General features: G+C 46.7%; 2 protein-coding genes across 7 annotated transcripts in view; one reads left to right on the top strand and one right to left on the bottom strand.

Annotated features, from left to right (window-relative positions):
* Window positions 1-5,797: 5,797 nt before the first annotated feature.
* On the bottom strand, window positions 5,798-11,340 carry MED8 (mediator complex subunit 8). Its single transcript, XM_077845372.1, has 7 exons — window positions 11,211-11,340; window positions 9,579-9,697; window positions 8,512-8,656; window positions 7,849-7,989; window positions 7,571-7,652; window positions 6,960-7,208; window positions 5,798-6,123 (listed from the first exon to the last, which is right to left on the bottom strand). Exons 1-7 carry the CDS (start codon window positions 11,214-11,216, stop codon window positions 6,059-6,061), a joined length of 807 nt encoding a protein of 268 aa, XP_077701498.1. The 5' UTR covers window positions 11,217-11,340; the 3' UTR covers window positions 5,798-6,058.
* Window positions 11,341-11,403: 63 nt separating this feature from the next.
* The window catches only part of SZT2 (SZT2 subunit of KICSTOR complex), a 55,990-nt gene continuing 46,916 nt past the window's right edge, over window positions 11,404-20,477 (top strand). For all 6 annotated transcript variants that reach the window (XR_013350468.1, XR_013350469.1, XR_013350470.1 and 3 more), the window contains exon 1: window positions 11,404-11,504. Coding sequence is in view for 3 of the 6 variants with exons in the window: in XM_077845367.1 (XP_077701493.1) it covers window positions 11,478-11,504 (27 nt within the window). In the remaining 3 variants the exon portion in view is untranslated. The remainder of the gene's footprint in view (window positions 11,505-20,477) is intronic.

Here is a 20,477-nt window from a genome sequence, read left to right as displayed (position 1 = left end):
AGCCACTAATACCATCATCCGCAGGTATAAGGAAACTGAGGAACAGAGGTAAACTAATTAGCCCAAGCCACACAGCTAGTAAGTGGCGCAGCTAGGATTTGAACCTAGGCAGTCTGAACCTGCTCTTTTAAACTAAACGCTACACGGTACTCTCTCTCCAACATCAACTAAATCACACCACTACTGGTAATAGCAGCAGCTAGCACTTAGAGTGTTTATGCCCCGCTGAGTGCTATACAGTGTGCCAGACACACACATTTCATGCCAAAGATCACACTGCTCTCATGTAGATGGACTGCGATTCAAGCCCTGACAGCTCAGAGTGCTTGAACTTGGAGAACAATAAAGAGCATAAAAGAGGAAGTAAGTGTCCTTATTTTGAGTGGCACCAAGTTGTGCCCACACTGGGGTGTCAGCGAGCTTCACAGAGCTCATGGCTCAACTTTTAAAGATGACTGGGTATCTGCAGACAGAACGATGGGGCGAAATGTTCCTTGCAGAGGGAACCATGGGACTAAAGGAATGGAGACCAGAAACAGTTTGTGACTTTCAGGAAACTTTAAGCAGCTTCTCTGGCTTGGGAATAAAGTGGGTGGCAGGACAACAGAGAAACTAAGTCAGGAGAAGTCAGGGGGCCAGATCACACAGAATCTTTTACTTGCCTTCCCAGGAAATTTGAGCTGTTTTTCACTTTTTCAATAAAGTACATGTAATGGCAAAAAAGACAGAAAGAAGTATTCCCCAGGGAATCTGGTGGCTTACTCTGAACCCCTTTGGACTAGTAGGAATTCCTTGAACTCTATTTTCTCTTAAGAATGCATATGTGATCATTTTTTGTTCTCTAAATTACCCTCAAGAAAATGAGTGTTCTAGGGTGATTTGATCCTAGGACTTTTAGTATGTGTGGCACACTGCCCCACCACCCTGCCAGGTACTTGGACTCCCATTTGAGAAACATGGGGAGGGAACTAACTACCAGAGGATTTTAATCAAGGGAGCAATGTGATCTGATCAGTTTAGAAAGACCTGGCAGCCATATCAAAGATGCGTTGGAGTGGGAGAGGGAGTCTGAACACCACTCTTAGGGAAAGAGGCCTAGGGCTTAAACTGTAGGGCAGGATGGAGAGATATTAGAAAGTCACAGAGACAAGATTTGGTACCTGCCTCGGTAACAGGGGCTGGGACCCAGAGAGGGAAGGATTTAGGGTGGCTTCCATAGACCTAGCTCAGGGCACACCCAAGAAACTGGAAAAAAAAAAAAAAAAAAAAAAAAACAGGCTTAGAGGGAAGGATGATTGGACTTGAACGTTCAGAATCTGAGGTACCTATGGATCCTAGGGGCAGAGAGCTCTGAGCTGAAAATAAAAGTGGTGGTCACAGAGACAGCAGGCAGAGAGGCCAAGAGCTACAGAACAGGAACGGTCAGAGATGTAGAGGCCAAGGGGGGAGAAAGAGATGAGAAGGAAGCGGTGAGCACTATCAAATGCCATGGAGATCAAGTCAGATGAGCACTAAAAAAATTCTGGATTTAGCCAGTAGGTCAACAGTGATGTTTGAGGGGTGCCTGGGTAGTGCAGTAAGTTAAACGTCTGCCTTCGGCTCAGGTCATAACGCTGGGGTCCTGGGCTCCCTGCCCGGCGGGAGTCTGCTTCTCCCTCTCCCTCTGCCCCTCCCCACTCCCCCTGCTTGTGCTATCTCCAATAAATACAAAAATTCTTAAACAAACTAGTGATGTTTGACAGAGTAGTTCCAGAAGAATGGTAAAAGGAATGGCAGGTGTGAAAGAAGAGGTAATGTGTGGCCCCTGTATTTCACGAGTGTGGCTGTGAGTCAGTGAGCAGGGATGTGGGGTCAAGGAGTACCATGGAAGAGACACTAAAACGACACTTCCATGAAAATGGAAGCAGCCCAGAGAAAGTAGTAGAAAGAACAGAGGTGGTATACAAGCAGGGGTGTGGGCAAGAGAAAACCACAGATGGGAAATATGGGTGAGAACCAGAGAAGGCAGTGGAGTGGCAGAGGGCAAGCAGGGAGCGGAGCGGCCCAGGCCTCTGATCGTTCAGTAGGACAGGTTATCATCCCATGGAAAATGTCATTTACTGCTTTCATTGCAAGTCTCTCTGGTCACAGATCTTGCCCACGGGATAGAGGGATGCCAGAGAGGTGGAAGGTAACTTCTGACATACATACTACATGCATCTCTGGGGTAACTTACCACGTCTTTGATGAGTTTTCACTACAGAACTAGTGCAAGCTAGAAAACAATCATAGGGAAGTACTCTGGCAGGATATGGGTATGATAACTTGCAGGTGACAGAGAGGGAACTTCAGTAATAGTTTGTACAGGTTTGAGGGCTGATCTAGGAAAATTCTGGCCTATTTTATATAACATAGTCACGCAATGAGGGAAACAAGCAAAATGCATGGGAATAAATAGGCTTGTGAATCACTGCCAGAGACTTTAAAGCTAGGAAGGATCCCTGGGATCAGCCAGTTGACAAGACGGAGACCCAGGGAAGTCAGGTGCCTTGTCCACAAAGCACTTGGGGAAGCGGCCATGTAAACTCATCCAGAGACCATAACAGAGATCCAGATCTGCCTGTGACCCTAAGAGGCACAAGAACAAGGGAGAAGTTAAAGGGAAGAAGAGAAGAAAAGAGGGAGATTGTTCTGTGGGACACACACGTTGAAGTGATGGGGTGCCACGGCCTTGTCAGATGGGCTGGAGAGTTTGCCTTCTGCTTCAACTAGAAAGCCCCGTCCGCAGAGCAGCAAATGCTTTCCAAGTGTTACTCCTGTGTGTTTGAGGCCATCAGGCCAGAGCCACATCAGAGCCTCCACAGGTTGGCATGAATAACTCTCAGGACTAAACCAAAAACAGACCACAGCCCCTGGCCCTATTCCTGGCCCACCACTAAACTTCAATAAGCGATCCCCCCACATCTGGAAGATGGAAGAAAACGTACAGCTCTTAGTAATTTCTCTGGACAGTAATCAGGCGTTGACCCAGGGTGGGCGTTTGGAAGGATTCAGCCTCCGTCCCGCCTGGTGCTGGGATCAGCTCACACGGCTCCTGTGTCCACGGGGCACAGAGAATACATTGTCCGTAAGGAGGATTATTCTGTACAAGAAGCTCAGACAAAGGGAGAGGTTGTTCCCAGCTGCCTGGGGGAGGTGAGCATGGGGTGGGAAGTGGGACCAGCCTTGCACTAGGGCATTCCTGCAGAGTGCAGCTTCCTCCCTGACAGCAGGACAGGACGTGGGCAATCCACCCCTCCAGCTCAGTCCTCAGGCCAGAGCCCATCGTGGAGCTGGAAGGAGCACTCAGCTACAGCCCATCTATTTTGGCCATTTCACAAAAGTACAAGGTTATGTAAGGCTAGCTAGGTAGGTGGAGCAGCAGACGACCTCAGAAGGGGTAGAGAACGGGGTGACTGGGGCAGTGAGTAAAAGGGAGCTTCAATGACGGAATTCCAGCCACAGGCCAGAGCCGGAGATGCTGTCCTAGGCAATGGCTGTCATGCTGATACGGATTAAGTAAGCCTCTGCCATCAGCAGGATGAAGGCCACACTAAGTAAGAGCTCATGGTTTCGCAGCGCTTCTTTCTCCACCCTGACATAATCCCAGGAGACAATGGCCTCATCTCATTCTCCAGGGGCCCCGAGAGTAGGAGAAAGCACAGTCCCCAAGCAAAACAGGGGAGTCGGAAACAGAGGAACACCATCAAAGGGAAGCGACACTGTTTACAAATTTTAAATCTGAACAAGTAAGCCCACCATGTCCTCTTCTTCAAAGGAAGCTCCATATATACTCGCTCCCGCGGAAATGGGGGGAATGAGTGTGTGAGGGAAGGGAGATGCTTTCCGTTGAGGCATTTACTGGGTTGTCTGAGTCCCAAAACTGGCAATGCTACATAGGTGTATGCACTCCAGAGGGGGTGGGGGTGCGGGTGGGGGGTTGGAAATGAGAACATGTGTTTCCAGAGTAAAGAATATAGATGTGAGCGCCTCCAGAGTAAAGAATGGGGCCCAAGAGGTGGGTGAGGTCCTGCACATGCTCCTGTTGGGGCAGGACGGCATTTCCACTCTGGAAGGACAAGGAACCCGTTTCAAATATTATGGTGGCAATGAAGGTGGTATGAGCCTGGGACAACAAAGAAACTTGGGGTTGGTGCCTCGCAAGAGGAGAGAATCTTCTGAGGGAATTAAGGACCTAGCACAAAGCTGCTTCAGGGGTTTTAGAGCAGCACAGCTTGAACCCTACCCAGTATGACGTTTAGCTCTGACACTTCCAGCAGAGACGGAAAAGATAAGAACAGAAGGAACACCTGAGTGGGCTGACAGAGCAATAGAGCAGTACTGCTGACATGGAGGAAAGGTCTGGCATGGCCTCAGAGCTGATAACAGGACTCCTCGTGTGGCGGTGTGCTAGGACCAGTGAACTCTACGGATACCGTTTCTTGTCTTGATGGAGCAAGAGTGGATCTGACACATCGCGGACCACTTTTCCAGTCCTTTGCTGCCACAGCCTGGCACAATTCTGACCGGCACCAAACAAAAGCCAAAGGACTGGTGTGTGACAGAAGAGAACAGAAAAAGGCAGCTGGAAGGTATGGGCAGGCTCTCTGCATACCTCTTGGGATTTTTAGATCAAAGCTAATCAAAGCTAAGAAGACATTTTCTGGGGATTCTTTTTTTTTTTTTTTTTTTTAAACTTGTTTTTTTTATTTATGATAGTCACACAGAGAGAGAGAGAGAGAGAGAGAGAGAGAGAGAGGCAGAGGGAGAAGCAGGCTACATGCACCAGGAGCCTGACGTGGGATTCGATCCTGGGTCTCCAGGATCGCGCCCTGGGCCAAAGGCAGACGCTAAACCGCTGCGCCACCCAGGGATCCCAGAAGACATTTTATGGGGAACAAATTGGAACCACCTTGCAGCAACTCTGAAAGTTCTGACACAGGGCCTCTGACCCCTAGAGAGCTCCCTCGTAAATCACTGTCGGCTAACATGGACCCCGTGGCCATCAATTTAAAGGACTTCAGAGAAACCCTTTGGTCTTCTCCGGACTCAAACCCTGCCCCTGCCTGCAAAGGAGCACCAAGAAAGGGGGCTTAGGTTGCAGACCCAACTCACTCTGCTCTTCAGCTTTATGTAAAGCATGCGGAGGTCCTGAGGGCTGTCCCCACCCACCAGCAATCTGGCTCTCATTTGAGCCACAGTTTTAGTGGACTGGAGGAAAGCCATCCTGGCCCGAGTCCAGGAACCAGGAGCTATTATGAGAGCAATGAAACCCAGAAGAAAGACGGTGTGAAGCGTGATTCCCCTCTCCCTCTAAAATAAGAAAAATGAGTCCAGGGAGAAGGGGCTTCACGTGCTAACAAAGCCCCTTTCTCACACAGTCCTACCTGGTAGAGCCACTTCCTGGGAACCCCACACCTACTAGACCTTCAGCATCTTCTTGCATGTGTATAAGATAGGGTGAAGGAGAGGGGAGGGCAGGCCCACGCTTCACCAGAGCTGTGGGTGGACCCTCTGACCCAGCCCCGAAGCCCCGTTGCCGGCAGCCTGGAGAGATGGCCCTGATGGAACCTGGGCAGGGGGGGCCTGTGGAGCCGGCATGCCTCTAAAGACATACACAGGCTGTGACAGTTTCCGGCACCATAAAATATGGACAGGCTTTCAAACAGAACAGAGTGGTCCATGATCTTGTGTCCGTCAGCTCACCGCTGACACGAAGGAGTATCAGATCCCGCTGGGTTCTGGATCCAGGACTGAGGAGGGCAGTGGGAGAAGTGGCTGTAGAAACTATCATTTATTGAATGCTCATTATTTCATAGGCTGTACTGTTTTACATTCATTTTCTCATTTCAGTCCTCACAACAACCCTATGAGGTAGGTATCACCACTTACAAAGAAAACAGGCTCGGAAAAATCAGGTCACTTGCCCAAGGTCACTCAGCTCGTCTGTGGTGCAGCTGGAACCTGTCTGGCGCTGAAAGCCCATGTTCTCTTTATTGTACCCATCTAGTCCAGCTTTGGGAAAAGTTGCCGGCCACACTCACCGCTGGTAGGGATGCATTGAAGCAGACTTGATGTTGGTTTTTATTCCACTTGGCATTTTCCCTAAAAGGAACATGAAGAAAGACACCTGAAGCACTGTAAGACTTTCATGATAAATCAGAGAGGTGGTCTCCCAGGCTCCCTTCTGCCACCCTTTCGCTCTTTCGGCTCAGAACCTCTGTGGCCTCTGACCCCGGATAGCAAAGATTAGAGGTGTGGGTCCTGACCAGCCCTCTCCCGGAAGGTATCTGGAAAAAAAGGACTGATAGTAGGAGGGGTCAGAACACACCCCAGCAAGTCTCGTGCTCAGCTACTTCCGGAAAAGACAGCTAGACCCCATTTACTGTCACAGGCGAAAGACTGTTCTCTCTTACTGTAACTGCTCCATTTCCTGGAGGGCTTTGGATAAAAACAAAAAAAACAAAACAAAACACAAAACACCTCTTCTAGCTACGCACATCTCAACTCCTCCAGACTGTTCTCATAACTATTAACAGTAGATCAGAGAGATTGAATACAAAGAAAAGAGTACACGTAGCTTGCTTGTCTTTCAATCCCAGCATCCCTACTGAATGGTCTTAACTGAGGCCCACCCACTGGTCTAAGACCCCAACAGCACACTCAGTGTCCAGAGTAAATGGGACAAGAAGGTAGTTGACACAGAGCTCTAAGATGGGGCTGAGAGGTGCAGTTCCTGCTGCTCGAAGTTCTTCCTTTCGCTGGTACCTGCTACAGAGTCTCAAAAGAGTTTTTTTACTCTTAAAAATTGATTTCTGGGTCACAGTCCAAGGAGGATAGGAGAAAATCTCCAACTCTGGGATACTGGGGGCCCAGACAATCCAGCTTATCCCTATTTCCTTGCTTTGAGTCTGCTACCATGTCATCCTCCGCCACCTTACCTGTTTGACCTGCCTGGGCCATCTGCACCCCACTGAGCAGTGGCTGCTGTTGGCTCGGAGCTCCTGCCATCTGTACTTGCTGTAATCCTGAGGCTCCAGCAAGGATCGGCCCAGCTCCTGGCTGGCCGGGCTGGCCAGGACCACTACTACCGGAAGGCCTCCAATTAGACAGCCCCTTCCCAAAGGCCACAGCTGCTACTAAGGCATTGGTGTCTGCGGGGTTAAAGGTCTGCTTGTTTGGCCGGAGACCTGAAGAAAAAGGGGAAGTGAGGAGCTTGCGATGCGCCTCTGACCCTGGACTAAACCTGGCAGCAGGAAGACCAGCCCCAGGAGCCTCAGGGCTTCAGCAGCATCCACACTCACCAGGAGCCCAGAGAAAGAGACCCCAAGAGACCCCCACAACTATCTCAGAATTATCCCTTCTCATTTTGCCCCTTTCCTCTGCCTGCTCCAGGGCTGGCCTTCAGTATAAACGGCAAACAGAATGGACACATCCCTCTCCTAAGCAGTTGTCTTCTATCCTCACTTCACCACCACCCAAACCACCAGTCTTAGTCCAGTCATCTTCTCCTCCTTTCCCTCTTCCATTTTTGCCACCAATCCTTCCATACCTCCACTCTCAGATTCCCGTTCCTCTTTGCTGATTTTCTCCAGAAGGTTTGAGCACATTTTATTCAAGCTCTGGATCTGCTTCTGTAACACACATACATTTGTGCAGAGATCAGAGCAGACAGGAAATACTTGTGATGAGGGCTGTTCCTTGTGCTCTTCCAGGGGCAACTTTTATATAATCAACCGCGCACCCCTACCAGACACCAACAGTACTGCCCAGCTTCTCATGAAGGGCCCCAGGGGAGGGGGGAGCAGCAGGGCAGTGACTTGGTCCAACCTGAGCTGCGTCGGCACCGATGCGAGCAGCATCTGTTGTGAGCTGCTTCTCTTGCTCTTCGACCTCAGGGTCGGGCTTGGTTCTCAGGTGGTCAGGGACCACCTCGTGGCTGAAAACAGGCACTCGTCCTTCAGTCTGCCGCTGTAACACACAGATGTTACTGATCCTCCCATGCAATCCAAGACAATTCAATCTGGCTTGCTACACAGCTCCTTCCACTGGCAAATGGTACATTTTTGGGGAAAACACAGCCTGACACTTAGAGTATCTGGCTTCCTAGGACACTGTTGCTCTTACTCCCTGCTTCATTTCTATCTGCTCACACCTCTATTTCTACCAGACCTAGAGGCAAGTTTCTCTTTGCTACATTTTAATAAAATACCAAAACAGACAAAAATCACAAAAGAACACACTTTTTCCTCAAGATAGGTATTGGAGGAGAAAGGTCTTTGCCTTGGGCACAGAGGCCTCAGGTTTATTTGGCACTACTTGGAAGTAGCTCCCCAATTCCAGAAGGAAAAAAAGGCCTCAATAAAGCAGCCCTTGCTTTCTATTACCACACACTACACATTCAGAACTTCTAAAATTACCAAGCAACAATTGTGCCCTAAGCCCTCATCTAAGAATTTAATTTCCCATGTTATGCCCTTCTTCTCTTCTTACCATGAGATCTTCATCACGGTCTGGAGACAGCACCAGGGGGATGATAACCTGGTTGCGGAACAGCGGTGTCTTTTCATGCTTCAAGACCTTGTTCAAAGTGTTCAACTGTCCAGAGAGCAAGGCGAAGCTGTCCAGGACAGACGGCCTGGTAGTGGTAAGAAGGTGTCACAATGTTCTCAGTAAAGTAGCCTCGAAGGGGTCTTTCAGACTAGGAATACCCAGGCTCACTCGAAAAAGACTCAGAGCACTACAGCTGGACTGAGCAGGAACCAGACTGGATCCCAGGGATTGTGGGGTTATGAAAACGGGACACGCTTTTAGTTTCTAACATGGATGGAGAAATAAGGCAGCTCATTATTTGAATGGGGTAAAAGACCAGTGGCAAAGTAAGAACCATGGCTATGCTTATCATTAAAAATTTATAAACTGAGCAAAAAGAGATCTTTCAGGCCTGAAAACAGGATCCACACTTCCAGAGTAGGTTGGACCTAAAAGACTCAGCAATATCTATCGTAAGAGACCCGAGATGAACGCTGTACTCTTACTATAGTGGGAGGACCCACTGACGGAGTACCTCCTCCCAGAGAAGTCAAGGGTGACAATCAAAAGCTAGAAAAAACTTGGGTTGGAAAACTGGGCATTTCTCTATTTCCGTGCCACAGTGGCCCTAAGACAAACTTCACTTGTTAAATGTTGGGAAACATAGATCTTTTCAAATTAAAAGATGTTTGCAGGACAGCACGGGTAGCTCGGTGGTTTAGCACCGCCTTCAGCCCAGGGCGTAATCCTGGAGACCCGAGATCGAGTTCCACGTCGGGCTCCCTGCAGGGAGCCTGCTTCTGCCTCTGCATGTGTCTCTGCCTCTCTCTCATTCTGTGTCTCTCATGAATAAATAAATGAAATCTAAAAACAAAAAACAAAAAAACAAACTTGGAAATTTAAAAGAAAAAAAATGTTTGCAAAGTGATAAATTGTGACATCCCTGGAGATGTCCTATCAATCAGGAGGCCTGCCCCCTCAACCCCCACCCCATGGAGCCCTCCTCAGCTTGCCCTGGCAACCCTTACCAGGTCAGCCGGTCATACTCGTTCTCCAACTTGTATATGAAACTCCCCAGTGAGTTCTTCAGATCAGCCACTTGACTCAGCAGTGCATCTAATGATGCCTCCAGCTGCTTCTCCTCCCTCTGCACCAATAGGAACAGGTTGGTTACCCAGATAGGTGTGGCTATGTCGTATACAGGGAAGGCTGAAAAGCCGGGATGACAGTATGCAAAACTAGTCAAGTAACCCAGGATCTCACTGGTGCAGGAAAGCCAGGCTGTTCTCTATCTTTGGTATTTGGGTTACAGACAGCATCAATTCTTAGACCTTTCAATCCATTTGCCTGACCTCAATTCCTCCTTTCCCTCATTGTCTGCTAATTCATGTCTGGCTTTCCTCTGTATTAGACACTCTCTCAGGGAAGCCCGCGTGGCTCAGCGGTTTAGTGCTGCCTTTGGCCCAGGGGCCGTGATCCTGGGGCCTCAGGATTGAGTCCCACGTCGGGCTCCCTGCATGGAGCCTGCTTCTCCCTCTGCCTGTGTCTCTCCCTCTCTGTGTCTGTCATGAATAAATAAATAAAATTTAAAAAAAAATAGAAACACTCTCACTGAGGCATTTTTTTCAGACATAATCCCTGGGATTTATTAACTTTTGTGTGCCTCTGCAGTATTTTGTCTTTCTCTTGTCCTAGAACTTGCCTTGTGAGCCTGGAAGTTCTTGCCAGTCACATAATCTCTGGAAAACATACTCATGCTTGTGGAAACGAAGGAAACTAAGGTTTCCCTGAAACTTGTACCCCACGGCCCCTCCCCCACTCCTCATCTGCGTCAGCATTTGAAGTTTTCAAGCTTCTTCTTGCTGGATTACTCGGCATTCGCTTTATCTCTGTGCCCTTCGCTTTATCTCTGTGCCCGTATTCCTGCGTCCCTTCCACAAGCTCACTCAGCCTGAAGACATTTACTGACAGCCAACCAGGTGCAAGAAAGTAAGTGGCAGGTGAAAAACAAAGACAAAACGCACATGCTCCTAGGCGCCAGAGACACAATTTTAAAATGCTGGGGTGTCTGCAGTTTCCTCCCGTCTGTGGTCTCCAGTTTTACTCCATTTCTTCATCCTCAACAACTAACAGGCTCAGGCTGGGAGAAATGATGCAGAGCTGTCTTGCAAACTCACCAAGGGGCATGAGGAGGGCCTGGATCCGGGGCTCCACTCACAGAGCCTCAGATTTTAAGTAGCTCGGCTCTGGGCCTCCCTCCCCTTCCCCCAATCCCTCGGGCTCCTCTGCAATTCCATCCAGATCCCTCACGTCTACATCCAACAGCTTGGGCAGGGGCCGGAGCCAACTTGCATTTTCTTGAGCTGCCTTCCTTGCATTGCATATCAACCGTCCCAGTTACCGTAGCCTGATCCCTCCGTGCACGCCAGCTAGTCCACGCAGCCTCCTTCCCCACGACAAGGCCCCAACCTCCCATCTCTTGCCAGGTGGGCCCCACCCCCACCGCTCCAGTCGTCCGCGCCCCCGCGGGCCCTTACCCGTCAGCTACGCGCTCTGCCCCTCCAGTCGGCCCCGACTCCTCACTCTCTCCTCGGCCAGCCCATTCTCAGTCCTGTCACCTGAAGCTAGCTAGCGGTTAACAGCCCCAAGCCCACTCTCACCTGCATGGCGATGGCGGCGATGGCGGCGATGGCGGCGATAGCGGCGGCGGCGATGGCGAAGGCGGCGATGGCGGCGGCGGCGGCGGCTTCCGCTTCCGGTTTCCTAGTCGGCGATCCACTCTGAGAAGCCTCGTCCCCCAATCAGAAAACTCAGGGAGAGCGCGGCCCGCCCACTCACTTCCGGTTCCGGCGGGTCTCCGGGAGCCGGGTCAAGGGTCAAGAGTGGAGCATCTTCTCTGGCCCGGGCCGGCGCGGGAGGGCTGTGTGATGGCCTCGGAGCGCCCGGAGCCGGAGGTGAGGGGCGGGCGGGCGCAACGCAGGGCGCTGGACCCCGGGCCCCGAGGAGGAGGCCTCCTCCCGGTTTGGGGGCGGCCGGGCCGCGTAGCCTGCGCAGGTACCGGCCCTGCCCCAAAGGCCCGACCACTGACTGAGCCTCCTCCCCGCGGCCCGCAGTGTCGTCGTGGGGGCGGCTAGAGCAGAAACCCGTCGCTTTGTTTTGTTTATTGAAATTTCAGACACGTCCCCGGCTCCAGGGCTCTCGGATTCTTCGGTCTTTAATATCGATGTTAACAAAACCTGAGGTTTGATTTTTCTACCGCAGTTTCCGTGGGCAACATGGCACTAGTGCGTTGATGGTTTTTGCATTTCTGCAGGCATTGGAATGCCGTGAACAGCGTGAGTTAACTTAGTTGTAGCGCTTATGCACTTAGGGAGCAGCTTTGGTTTCGTGGGAAAAAAAAGAAAAGAAAAAACATTTGGCTCAGAGTGAAGTTTCGTCCCAGTATTGGTGTCGCCATTTAGCTGTCTGTGCAACTTTGGGCAAGTCTTGACTATCCCGATCCTGTTTCCTTCTTCATTAAGATACCTGCCTTACGGTGTGTTGTGAGGACCTTCTGCATTAAACCAGAAAATGCATATGAGCACCCATTAGGTGCTAATGAAAGGAACTTGTACGTACATGATGTTACTCAAACTTGTGCCAGGGAGGTGGCAATATCCATTTCTCATTTGCAGATAAGGAAACCCAAAAGTGAAGGTTAAGTACCTTACCCAAGTGCTGCTGAGCTGGGGAGTAGCAGAGTTTTGAAATTAGAAGATCTGAGCATAAAATCAGATTTGGAAAGAACATCACTAAAGGAAGTGCCCAGTATTCTAAGAGAATATAGGAGTAGGTGGGAAGGGTGAAGGATGTGTATAGTGACATAAATAGTAGTTATTACTTAGTGAATGCTTACTGCATGCCAGGCACCATTCTCGACACTGCAAATATCAGTTAGTGCTCTCATCCCTAGATGCTTTTTATCATCTCCATCTTTCATTTGGGGGAAATTGAGGCACAGAGCTCACCAAGCAACATAGTAACACAGCTAGTAAGTAGTAGAGCTAGGAATCCCAAACAGGGGGCCTGGCTCCAGGTCTTATGTTCTTAAACTTCGTGATTATAGTATAACAACATAACCACAGGATGGTAAATCTCCAGTTTGTGGGGATTTGGTGTGATGAGACCCGAGATTAAGAAATGTTGCCCTATTTTAAAGAATCAGATAGGGAAACCTGGTGGCTCAGTCAATTGAGCTCTTGGTTTCAGCTTAGGTCATGATCTCCCGGTGGAGAGACCCGAGTCCCATGTTGGGCTCTGGGCTCAATGGGGAAATCTGCTTGAGAGTCTCCTTCTTCCCCTTCCTCCCTCAAATAAAAAAATAAATCTTTAGAAAAAAACAAAAGAATCAGACATATTCAGGGATAGCGGAATAGCCTATGCATCGTAAATATCAATATTGAGAAAGCCTGAAAGAATTTGGAATACATCTCTTTAAGGATTAAGATGAGAGGAATTGGGGGGATGTTCTGGGAAAATACAGTATACCTTTTAGGCAGGTAGTCTAAAACAGCACTGTCGTTCCCCCCCCCCCCATTCTTGCTCCCCCACCTCAAATAAATAAATAAATAAAACAGCACTGTCCAGTAGAAATCTAATGCAAATCACATACGTAAATTTTCTAGTAACCCCATTTAAGATGGTAAAAAGAAACAAATGAAACCAGTTTTAGTAGTGTATTTTATTTAACTCTACATTTACAAAATATTACCGTTTCAACATGCGATATTTAAAATTATGAGATATTTATCATTCTTTTTTGTACTAGATTTTAAAAATCCAGCATGTATTTTATACTTAATAGCACTTCTCATTTTGGACTATTGAACTAGCAACATTCCAGGTTCTCAGTAGCCCCGTTTGGTAATAGCTTCCATATTGATCGGTGCAGATCTGTAGTAACTTGGAGTCAAGACAAAGTTGGAGTCTCATTCAGCCAAAAGCTAAGCATGTGTCAAGTTCTTGATCTGAATTTCTGAAAATTTTAACTCAGAAGGTAAGGGGTGTGAAGAGTTCTGCCCCTGGTCAGAAAAGTGACTGACTTTTAGAGGTTGTTAAAATCCCAAGAGAAAAAAAATTGGGCATAGTCAGAAATCATTCATTCATCAAATACCTAAAATATTTTATGAGTGCTACTATGGACTCAGAATCATGCTAAGTATCAGGGTGGATGTGGAGCAGTGTAAGACAGACATGTCCCCTATTTTAATGGAGTAAACAAACACTGAATTATAATGAGGGCTGCAAAGGAAAACTACAGACTGAATTAATGTTTGAAAGGGATTCTTAACTGACTCTGTTAGGAAGTGTGAGAAGGGAGGGCTGGGTTGAGAATGCCTTCTCAGAGAAATGACATTTCAGCCTGAAAACTGAGTAGAGGTTGGCCATGAGCAGAGGCAGAGGCGATTGTGAAAATCCTGAGAGAGAAGGAGCTTAGAGCCTTCAGAGGACAGAGGAAGCAGTGGCCAGTGTGGCAGTGGGAATAGCTAACACTTCTGGAGTGTTTACCGAGTATTGCCTAATCCTTGTAAAACCTCCATGAAATAGGCACTGTTATTTTCCCAATGTCACAGATGAGGAAACAAAGGCACAGAGAGTTTAAGTAACTTCAGCAAGGCCTTGTACTAGCAAGTGGCAACAGAACCAGTGTTTAAAAGATCCCAGGTGTGCTGATGCAGTGGGAGATTGGGGAGAGATGAGCAGATTCAGGTTGAGCCCACGCTAGAGGTTCAGGACTTTGGCATAAGCACAGTAGTAAGGAGTCTTCAGACAATTCAAGGGGGAAAATTGTCTAAATTGTTTCATGGGATTCTATGAACAGAAAACAGCATGAGGGTTAGAAAAGGTTTCAAAGATGATACTTTAACCGCAAAGGGACAGGTGCAAAGAGCAAACAAAACCCAATAAATTGAGAAGGGCGATGTTTTCTTCATGCTGATATACATGGTATGCAGCACAGTGCCTAATTATTATTCATCTTGTTATACATACATGGTATGTAGGTCTCAATAAATGTTCCAAAGAATGATAGGCTGCTTCTACCATTATTCAGATTCTTATTGAATTGCAACAACATCTTTATGAAGTAGATATTCTTACCTACATGTTATCAATGAAGAAACTGAGGCCTAGAAAAATTAAGTAACTTGTCCGAGCTCACACAGATAGTAGTAGAACCAGATTTGAATTGAAATCTCTGACTCCAGAACCACGCTTTCTCTGCCAGACTACTCCAAGAGGAATGCGCTTCGGACTCGGGTATTAAATATCAGGGAATCAAAGCTCCATGGGAGTCTGGATGCAGGGAGAACACCGCTAATTCAGGGATTGTCAGATGTTAAAGTAGAGGAATCCCCCTGTTAAATTTCGGTTCTGGAGTCCTATCAATTCAAATTCAGTTGGTTTGGGTGGTGCCCAGGAATCTGCATTTTAATAAGCACCTGAGGCCATTCTGATGCACCTGGTCCTTGGGTCACACCTCAAAAACTACTCTTCTATCTGCTTAAATTAATTATTAAGTTTTCTGGATCTGATCAATTACATCTTGCATCTTCGAGATGATTTGAACACCTAGCTGTTGACTTTGAAGAGGTCATGGATGAGGCAGAATGTTGCAAGAAAGCTCAAATTGAGGAGATGTCCCTGGTTTTAAGAGGATGGATTCTGTAAGAACTGGTTGATGAACTAGGTGGGTTTCAGCTTGGCCTTGGACAGTCATTCCATCATTCAAAACAACTTTCAAGACAAGGTGGAGAAATGGAAGAGTACTGTAGTGGAAATAGGCGGCCTAATAACCACTAATCTAAATGTTGTCTAATAGCACAGCACCCATCTGTGTCCCACCTGGTTTGTCCCCCCTTTCCCTCCTTACCTAGCAAACCCTGCTCAACCTTCAGGGCCACTTTCTCCCGAGACCCTAGTCTAGGTTAGGTTACTTTATTATATGCTGCCACAGAACTGCATTCTCCTTTGGTGCACTTACTCAGTTTGTAATAATATAGTAATTAGAGAAATTATTTGATTAAATTTTTTCTCCATTATGGGGTAAATTTTTTGAGAGCAGAGAATGCCAGTTTTTGCTTTCCAAGGTATCCTTAGGATCCAGCCCAGTGCTATCATGTAGCTGGCTCTCCATAAATTTGTCGACCAATGAATGAGTACATACTCTCCTTGTCTCTGTCCTCTTTGGACTGCGATGAGGAATTGATGGCATCCTGATCGAATTAGCAGGGAAATTAAGCTGGAAAGAGATTTGCTAGAAGGCAAAACAGCACTCCGAGCTTCACAATAGAAAAACAGACTGAATTTATCCAATGTAACAAGACTAATTGAATAATTGTATGTGTCCCAAAAAGCCAGCTGCATGAGGACAGAATGGAGGATGTGTCTTAACAGCATAAGTGAAAAAGTCATGAAGTTTCCCTGCACCAACAGTACAGTCAATCTTCCAAATAGAACTTAGGAGACTGAATCTGTGACTGCACCTGGATATTGTATTCCATTCTGGCCCCCACATTTTAAGTTGAAAAAGAGACCAACCAAAGCTCATAGGCATATGATCTAAGATATAAAATAATGAGGAAACTAAAAACCATGCCATTTGAGATATACCTAAAGAATTTGGGATTGGACGCCTGGGTGGCTCTGCTGTTGAGCGCCTGCCTTTGGCCCAGGATATAATCCTGGAGTCCCAAGATCAAGTCCCACATCGGGCTCCCTGCATGGAGCCTGCTTCTTCCTCTGCCTGTGTCTCTGCCTCTCTCTCTGTCTCATGAATAAATAAATAAGATATTTTTAAAAAAAAATTTTTTTTAAAAATTTTTTAAAAAAAGCTCCCAACAGCTTGGGAGATGTTTACAATGGAGAAGTAGACTCCAGACTCCCCTCAGATGTTTGCTAGATTCTCCTTTGGCAGAGGGTCAGGCTTTCCCTGTGGGGCCTGAGGAAGTAAAACCAAAAGTGGGTTAGATGTTTTCAAGAGAACAGATCTCAAGGTTGGGTGAAGATTATATCAAGAACATATTTTGGCGCAGATAACTGGGGAAGAGCAAAACTGGTGAATGGCTGTCCGGACTCCTTCCAGACTTAAAGGAGAACCTGATGGTTGAAGTACTTGTTATTACTTTTTACACTAATATGCTGTTGGAGAAGGTGATTATATTTATAGAGGAGGAAACTAAAGCTCAAGCCCAGCGGCTCCACTATAGAAACACACTGTCTTTCAAAACAAATCTGTTGAACCCACACCAGCATTCCCTCCCCAGATTCCAAGAATAGTAGAAAAAGAATATTAGAAAAGCACATATTAGTGAAAATCTGGTAAAAACTTATACGGAAGCAAAGGAAAAATCCACACAATAAAATAGGCTAGTTTTTTCTGTAAAGTACATGAGGAAGGAACACTTGAATAACAAAGAGCAGATGTTGACAAAAATGAAAAATTTGGAATCACTGGTAAGAAATTCAGAACAGAGCTTGAAACAGAGAAGAGAATAAATTAAGCTTATGAGAGCAATTTCCCTTATTTATACATTTCATTCAACAAATATTTGAATACCTAGTGTGTCTTGGCACTGTGCTAGTTGCCAAGGATACAGCAAAGAACAATATATAGACACAGCTTCTACCTCCCTGGAGCTTCTAGACTTGTAGGTGAAACAAACATTACGAAATACAGAAATTCTTCATTATAAACTGTAGTAGGGGCTATGAAGAAGAATTGTAGATTGTTTTATGAATGCTTGACATGAGGTACCTGATTTAGTTTAGGGGATCATAGAAAGATTCATTCATTAAACCCAGAATTGCCAAGATTTTAGTCCTAGAAGATGGAGTGACCCAAGTGTTCCCAGTTGTTCCCACGGTGCTGATTTAACCTGGCTCAGTTTGGGCCCAAACTCCCTTTGTTGTTTCCTTGCATAGCTGAAACAGGCTGGCATTTGGAAAACAAAGTCTTTACTAGGTACCAAAGAGGAAAATAGTAACCGAGATTAGTGTTAAGATGATCTCACCTGGGATCCCTGGGTGGCGCAGCGGTTTGGCGCCTGCCTTTGGCCCAGGGCACGATCCTGGAGACCCGGGTTTGAATCCCACGTTGGGCTCCCAGTGCATGGAGCCTCCTTCTCCCTCTGCCTATGTCTCTGCCTCTCTCTCTCTCTGTGACTATCATAAAAAAAAAAAAAAAAAAAAAAAAGGTTATCTCACCTTGAGAAGAGTTGTACTGATTATTAGTTTTAATTTTTTTTTTTAAGTAGGCTCCACGCCCAGTGTGGAGCCCAGTGTGGGACTAGAACTCATGACCCTGAGATCAAGACCTGAGTTGAGATCAACCCGGTTGGATGCTTAACCAACTGGGCCACCCAGGCATCCCCTGATTATTAGTTTTAAACATCACTTTGCTTTGCTTAGAACAATATGGTGAATTCACTTATTCAGCAAAATCATATAGAGCATCTGATGTCCTGGGTACTGCTTAGGCTCAAAGAATAGAATGATGAACAGGATGCTGAATTCAAGTATCCTTCTTATTCTCATAATATTCCAAGCCCCATTCCCGGTGCATGGAGCCTGCTTCTCCCTCTGCCTATGTCTCTGCCTCTCTCTCTCTCTCTCTCTCTGTGTGTGACTATCATAAAAAAAAAAAAAAGAAACAAAGAAAAAAAAATATTCCAAGCCCCAGGGGTGCTTGAGTGGCCCAGACCATTAAATGTCTGCCTTCAGGTCATGATCCCAGGGTCCTGGGTTCTAGCCCCGTGTCTGGCTCCCTGCTCAGTGGGAAGGCTGCTTCTCCTCCCTTTGCTCCTCCCTCCTCTTTCTCTCTCTCTCTCTCTCTCTCTCTCTCTCATAAATAAATTCTCAAACAAACAAACAAATAAAAAACCTTGGCAGGGGCCCAGCATCAGCAATTAGATAAGAGTGGGCACCCATCTTACACCCACACCACTTGTCCTGAGGGAGAACTTGACTGGCTCATGAGAGCATCCCACCCTGAGACCAAGGGCCAGGAAGAGGGCAAGTAACTGCTGCAGTTTCCTTCTTTGCAAAGTAGATCCCTGTTCTGTTTTTAGCATCTTGGCGATAAGGATATGCAATCTGATGGGACCTTTTGGGGGAATGGTGGTTAGAAGTGATGGTAAATACCTATATCTGATTTTTCTAGCTAACTCGGAAATCATTCCACAACTAACTGGTTTCCAGTGCTATCTTAGCCATCCTGACACCTTTCTGTTACTTTCTAATTAATCACCAGTTTTTGTCTTATTCTAAAGATTCCTTAAAATGGTAGCTAAGCTCACTTGTCTTGAAGTCTAGTTCAACTGTCTTTACCTGTGTGTGTGTGTGTGTGTGTGTGTGTGTGTGTGTATAAAACCAGACTTTCTCAATGAAAGTCAGTGCTGGCTTTACATTCTGGCACAACTGGTGTCTCATGGGGGACCAGTCTCAAACAGTTCCCAGAATGGCTGCTTTGAGTAGCTCTGGTCTAGGCCACTGTCATTTCCCCTGGTTGTTAGGGGATCTTTCTGAATCACATGGTAGCCAGAGGGAATTTTTTTTTTTTTACACAGATATAATGTTACTGCTCTGCTGAAAAAAAAGTTCAGTAGCTTGTCCTAACTCGGGATAAAATCCAAAATCCTGCCCAGTACCTACCTGAGCCCAGTGTAGGGAAAGAAGTGTAATAATAGAGAGTAGGGTGATTTTAGGTTATCTTAGAGACCTAACACAAAATAATACTGAATCATATCATATCAGTGTTTCAAGTATCTTATCTTTCTGATGATGCCAGAGCATCCTTTCTGCCTCCTAGAGATCTGTCATGTTCTTTCTTTCTTTCTTTCTTTCTTTCTTTCTTTCTTTCTTTCTTTCTTTCTTTCTAGATTTGTTTGAGAGAGAATGAGTGGGCGGGGGAGAGAGCAGAGGGAGAGGAAGAAGCAGACTCCCCACTGAGTCCAGAGCCCAATGTAGGTCTCAATCCCAGGATCCCAAGATCATGACCTGAGCCCAAGGCAGAGGTTCAACCAACTGAGCCACCCAGGTGCCCCAAATCTTTTCTGCTCATCTTTTTTTTTTTTTTAAGATTATATTTATTTATTCATGAGAGACACACACAGAGAGACAGACATAGGCAGAGGGAGAAGCAGGCTCCCTGCAGGGACCCCAATGTGGAACTCAATCCTAGGACCCTGGGGGTCACGACCTGAGCCAGAAGGCAGATGCTCAACCACTGGGCCATCCAGGTGCCTCTTTTCTGCTCTTAATTAAGTCCCTAGTTCTATCCATTTGTCACTCTCAGTCATTGGGCTCTGTGGCTTATGAGGCCTGGGTTTGACTTCTGATCCTCTACCTACTAATTATGTTAAATTTTTTTTTTAATTATGTTAAATTTTTTCAGTATTTTGGACCTCGGAATTTTTCTGTTCAGTGTTTTTTTTTTTTTTTTTTTTTTTTTTGATAGTCACACACACACACAGAGAGAGAGAGAGAGAGAGAGAGGCAGAGACACAGGCAGAGGGAGAAGCAGGCTCCATGCACCGGGAGCCCGACGTGGGATTTGATCCTGGGTCTCCAGGATCGCGCCCTGGGCCAAAGGCAGGCGCCAAACCGCTGCGCCACCCAGGGATCCCCTGTTCAGTGTTTTATGTGCAGACTGAATGAGTGTACTTGTGTGAAGAGCCTTGTATTGTGCCTGGTAATAACCTCTAATAGTTGATTTTTATAATATTCTTTATAAGTGTCAGGCATTGTGCAGAACACTTCATATGCCTGATTTCACTTTACCTACTTAACAACACTAGATCAAGATTAGGATTATATCCATTTATAGGACACACACACACCCCTTGTGCTCACTCATTCTCCAATAAATAAAATCTTTATTTTTTAAAAAA

Source organism: Canis aureus, chromosome 13 (genome assembly GCF_053574225.1).
Source record: "Canis aureus isolate CA01 chromosome 13, VMU_Caureus_v.1.0, whole genome shotgun sequence".
Classification (NCBI taxonomy): Eukaryota; Metazoa; Chordata; class Mammalia; order Carnivora; family Canidae; genus Canis; species Canis aureus.
Note: the sequence above shows the minus strand (reverse complement) of the source record. Positions and strands in the feature narration are given on the sequence as shown.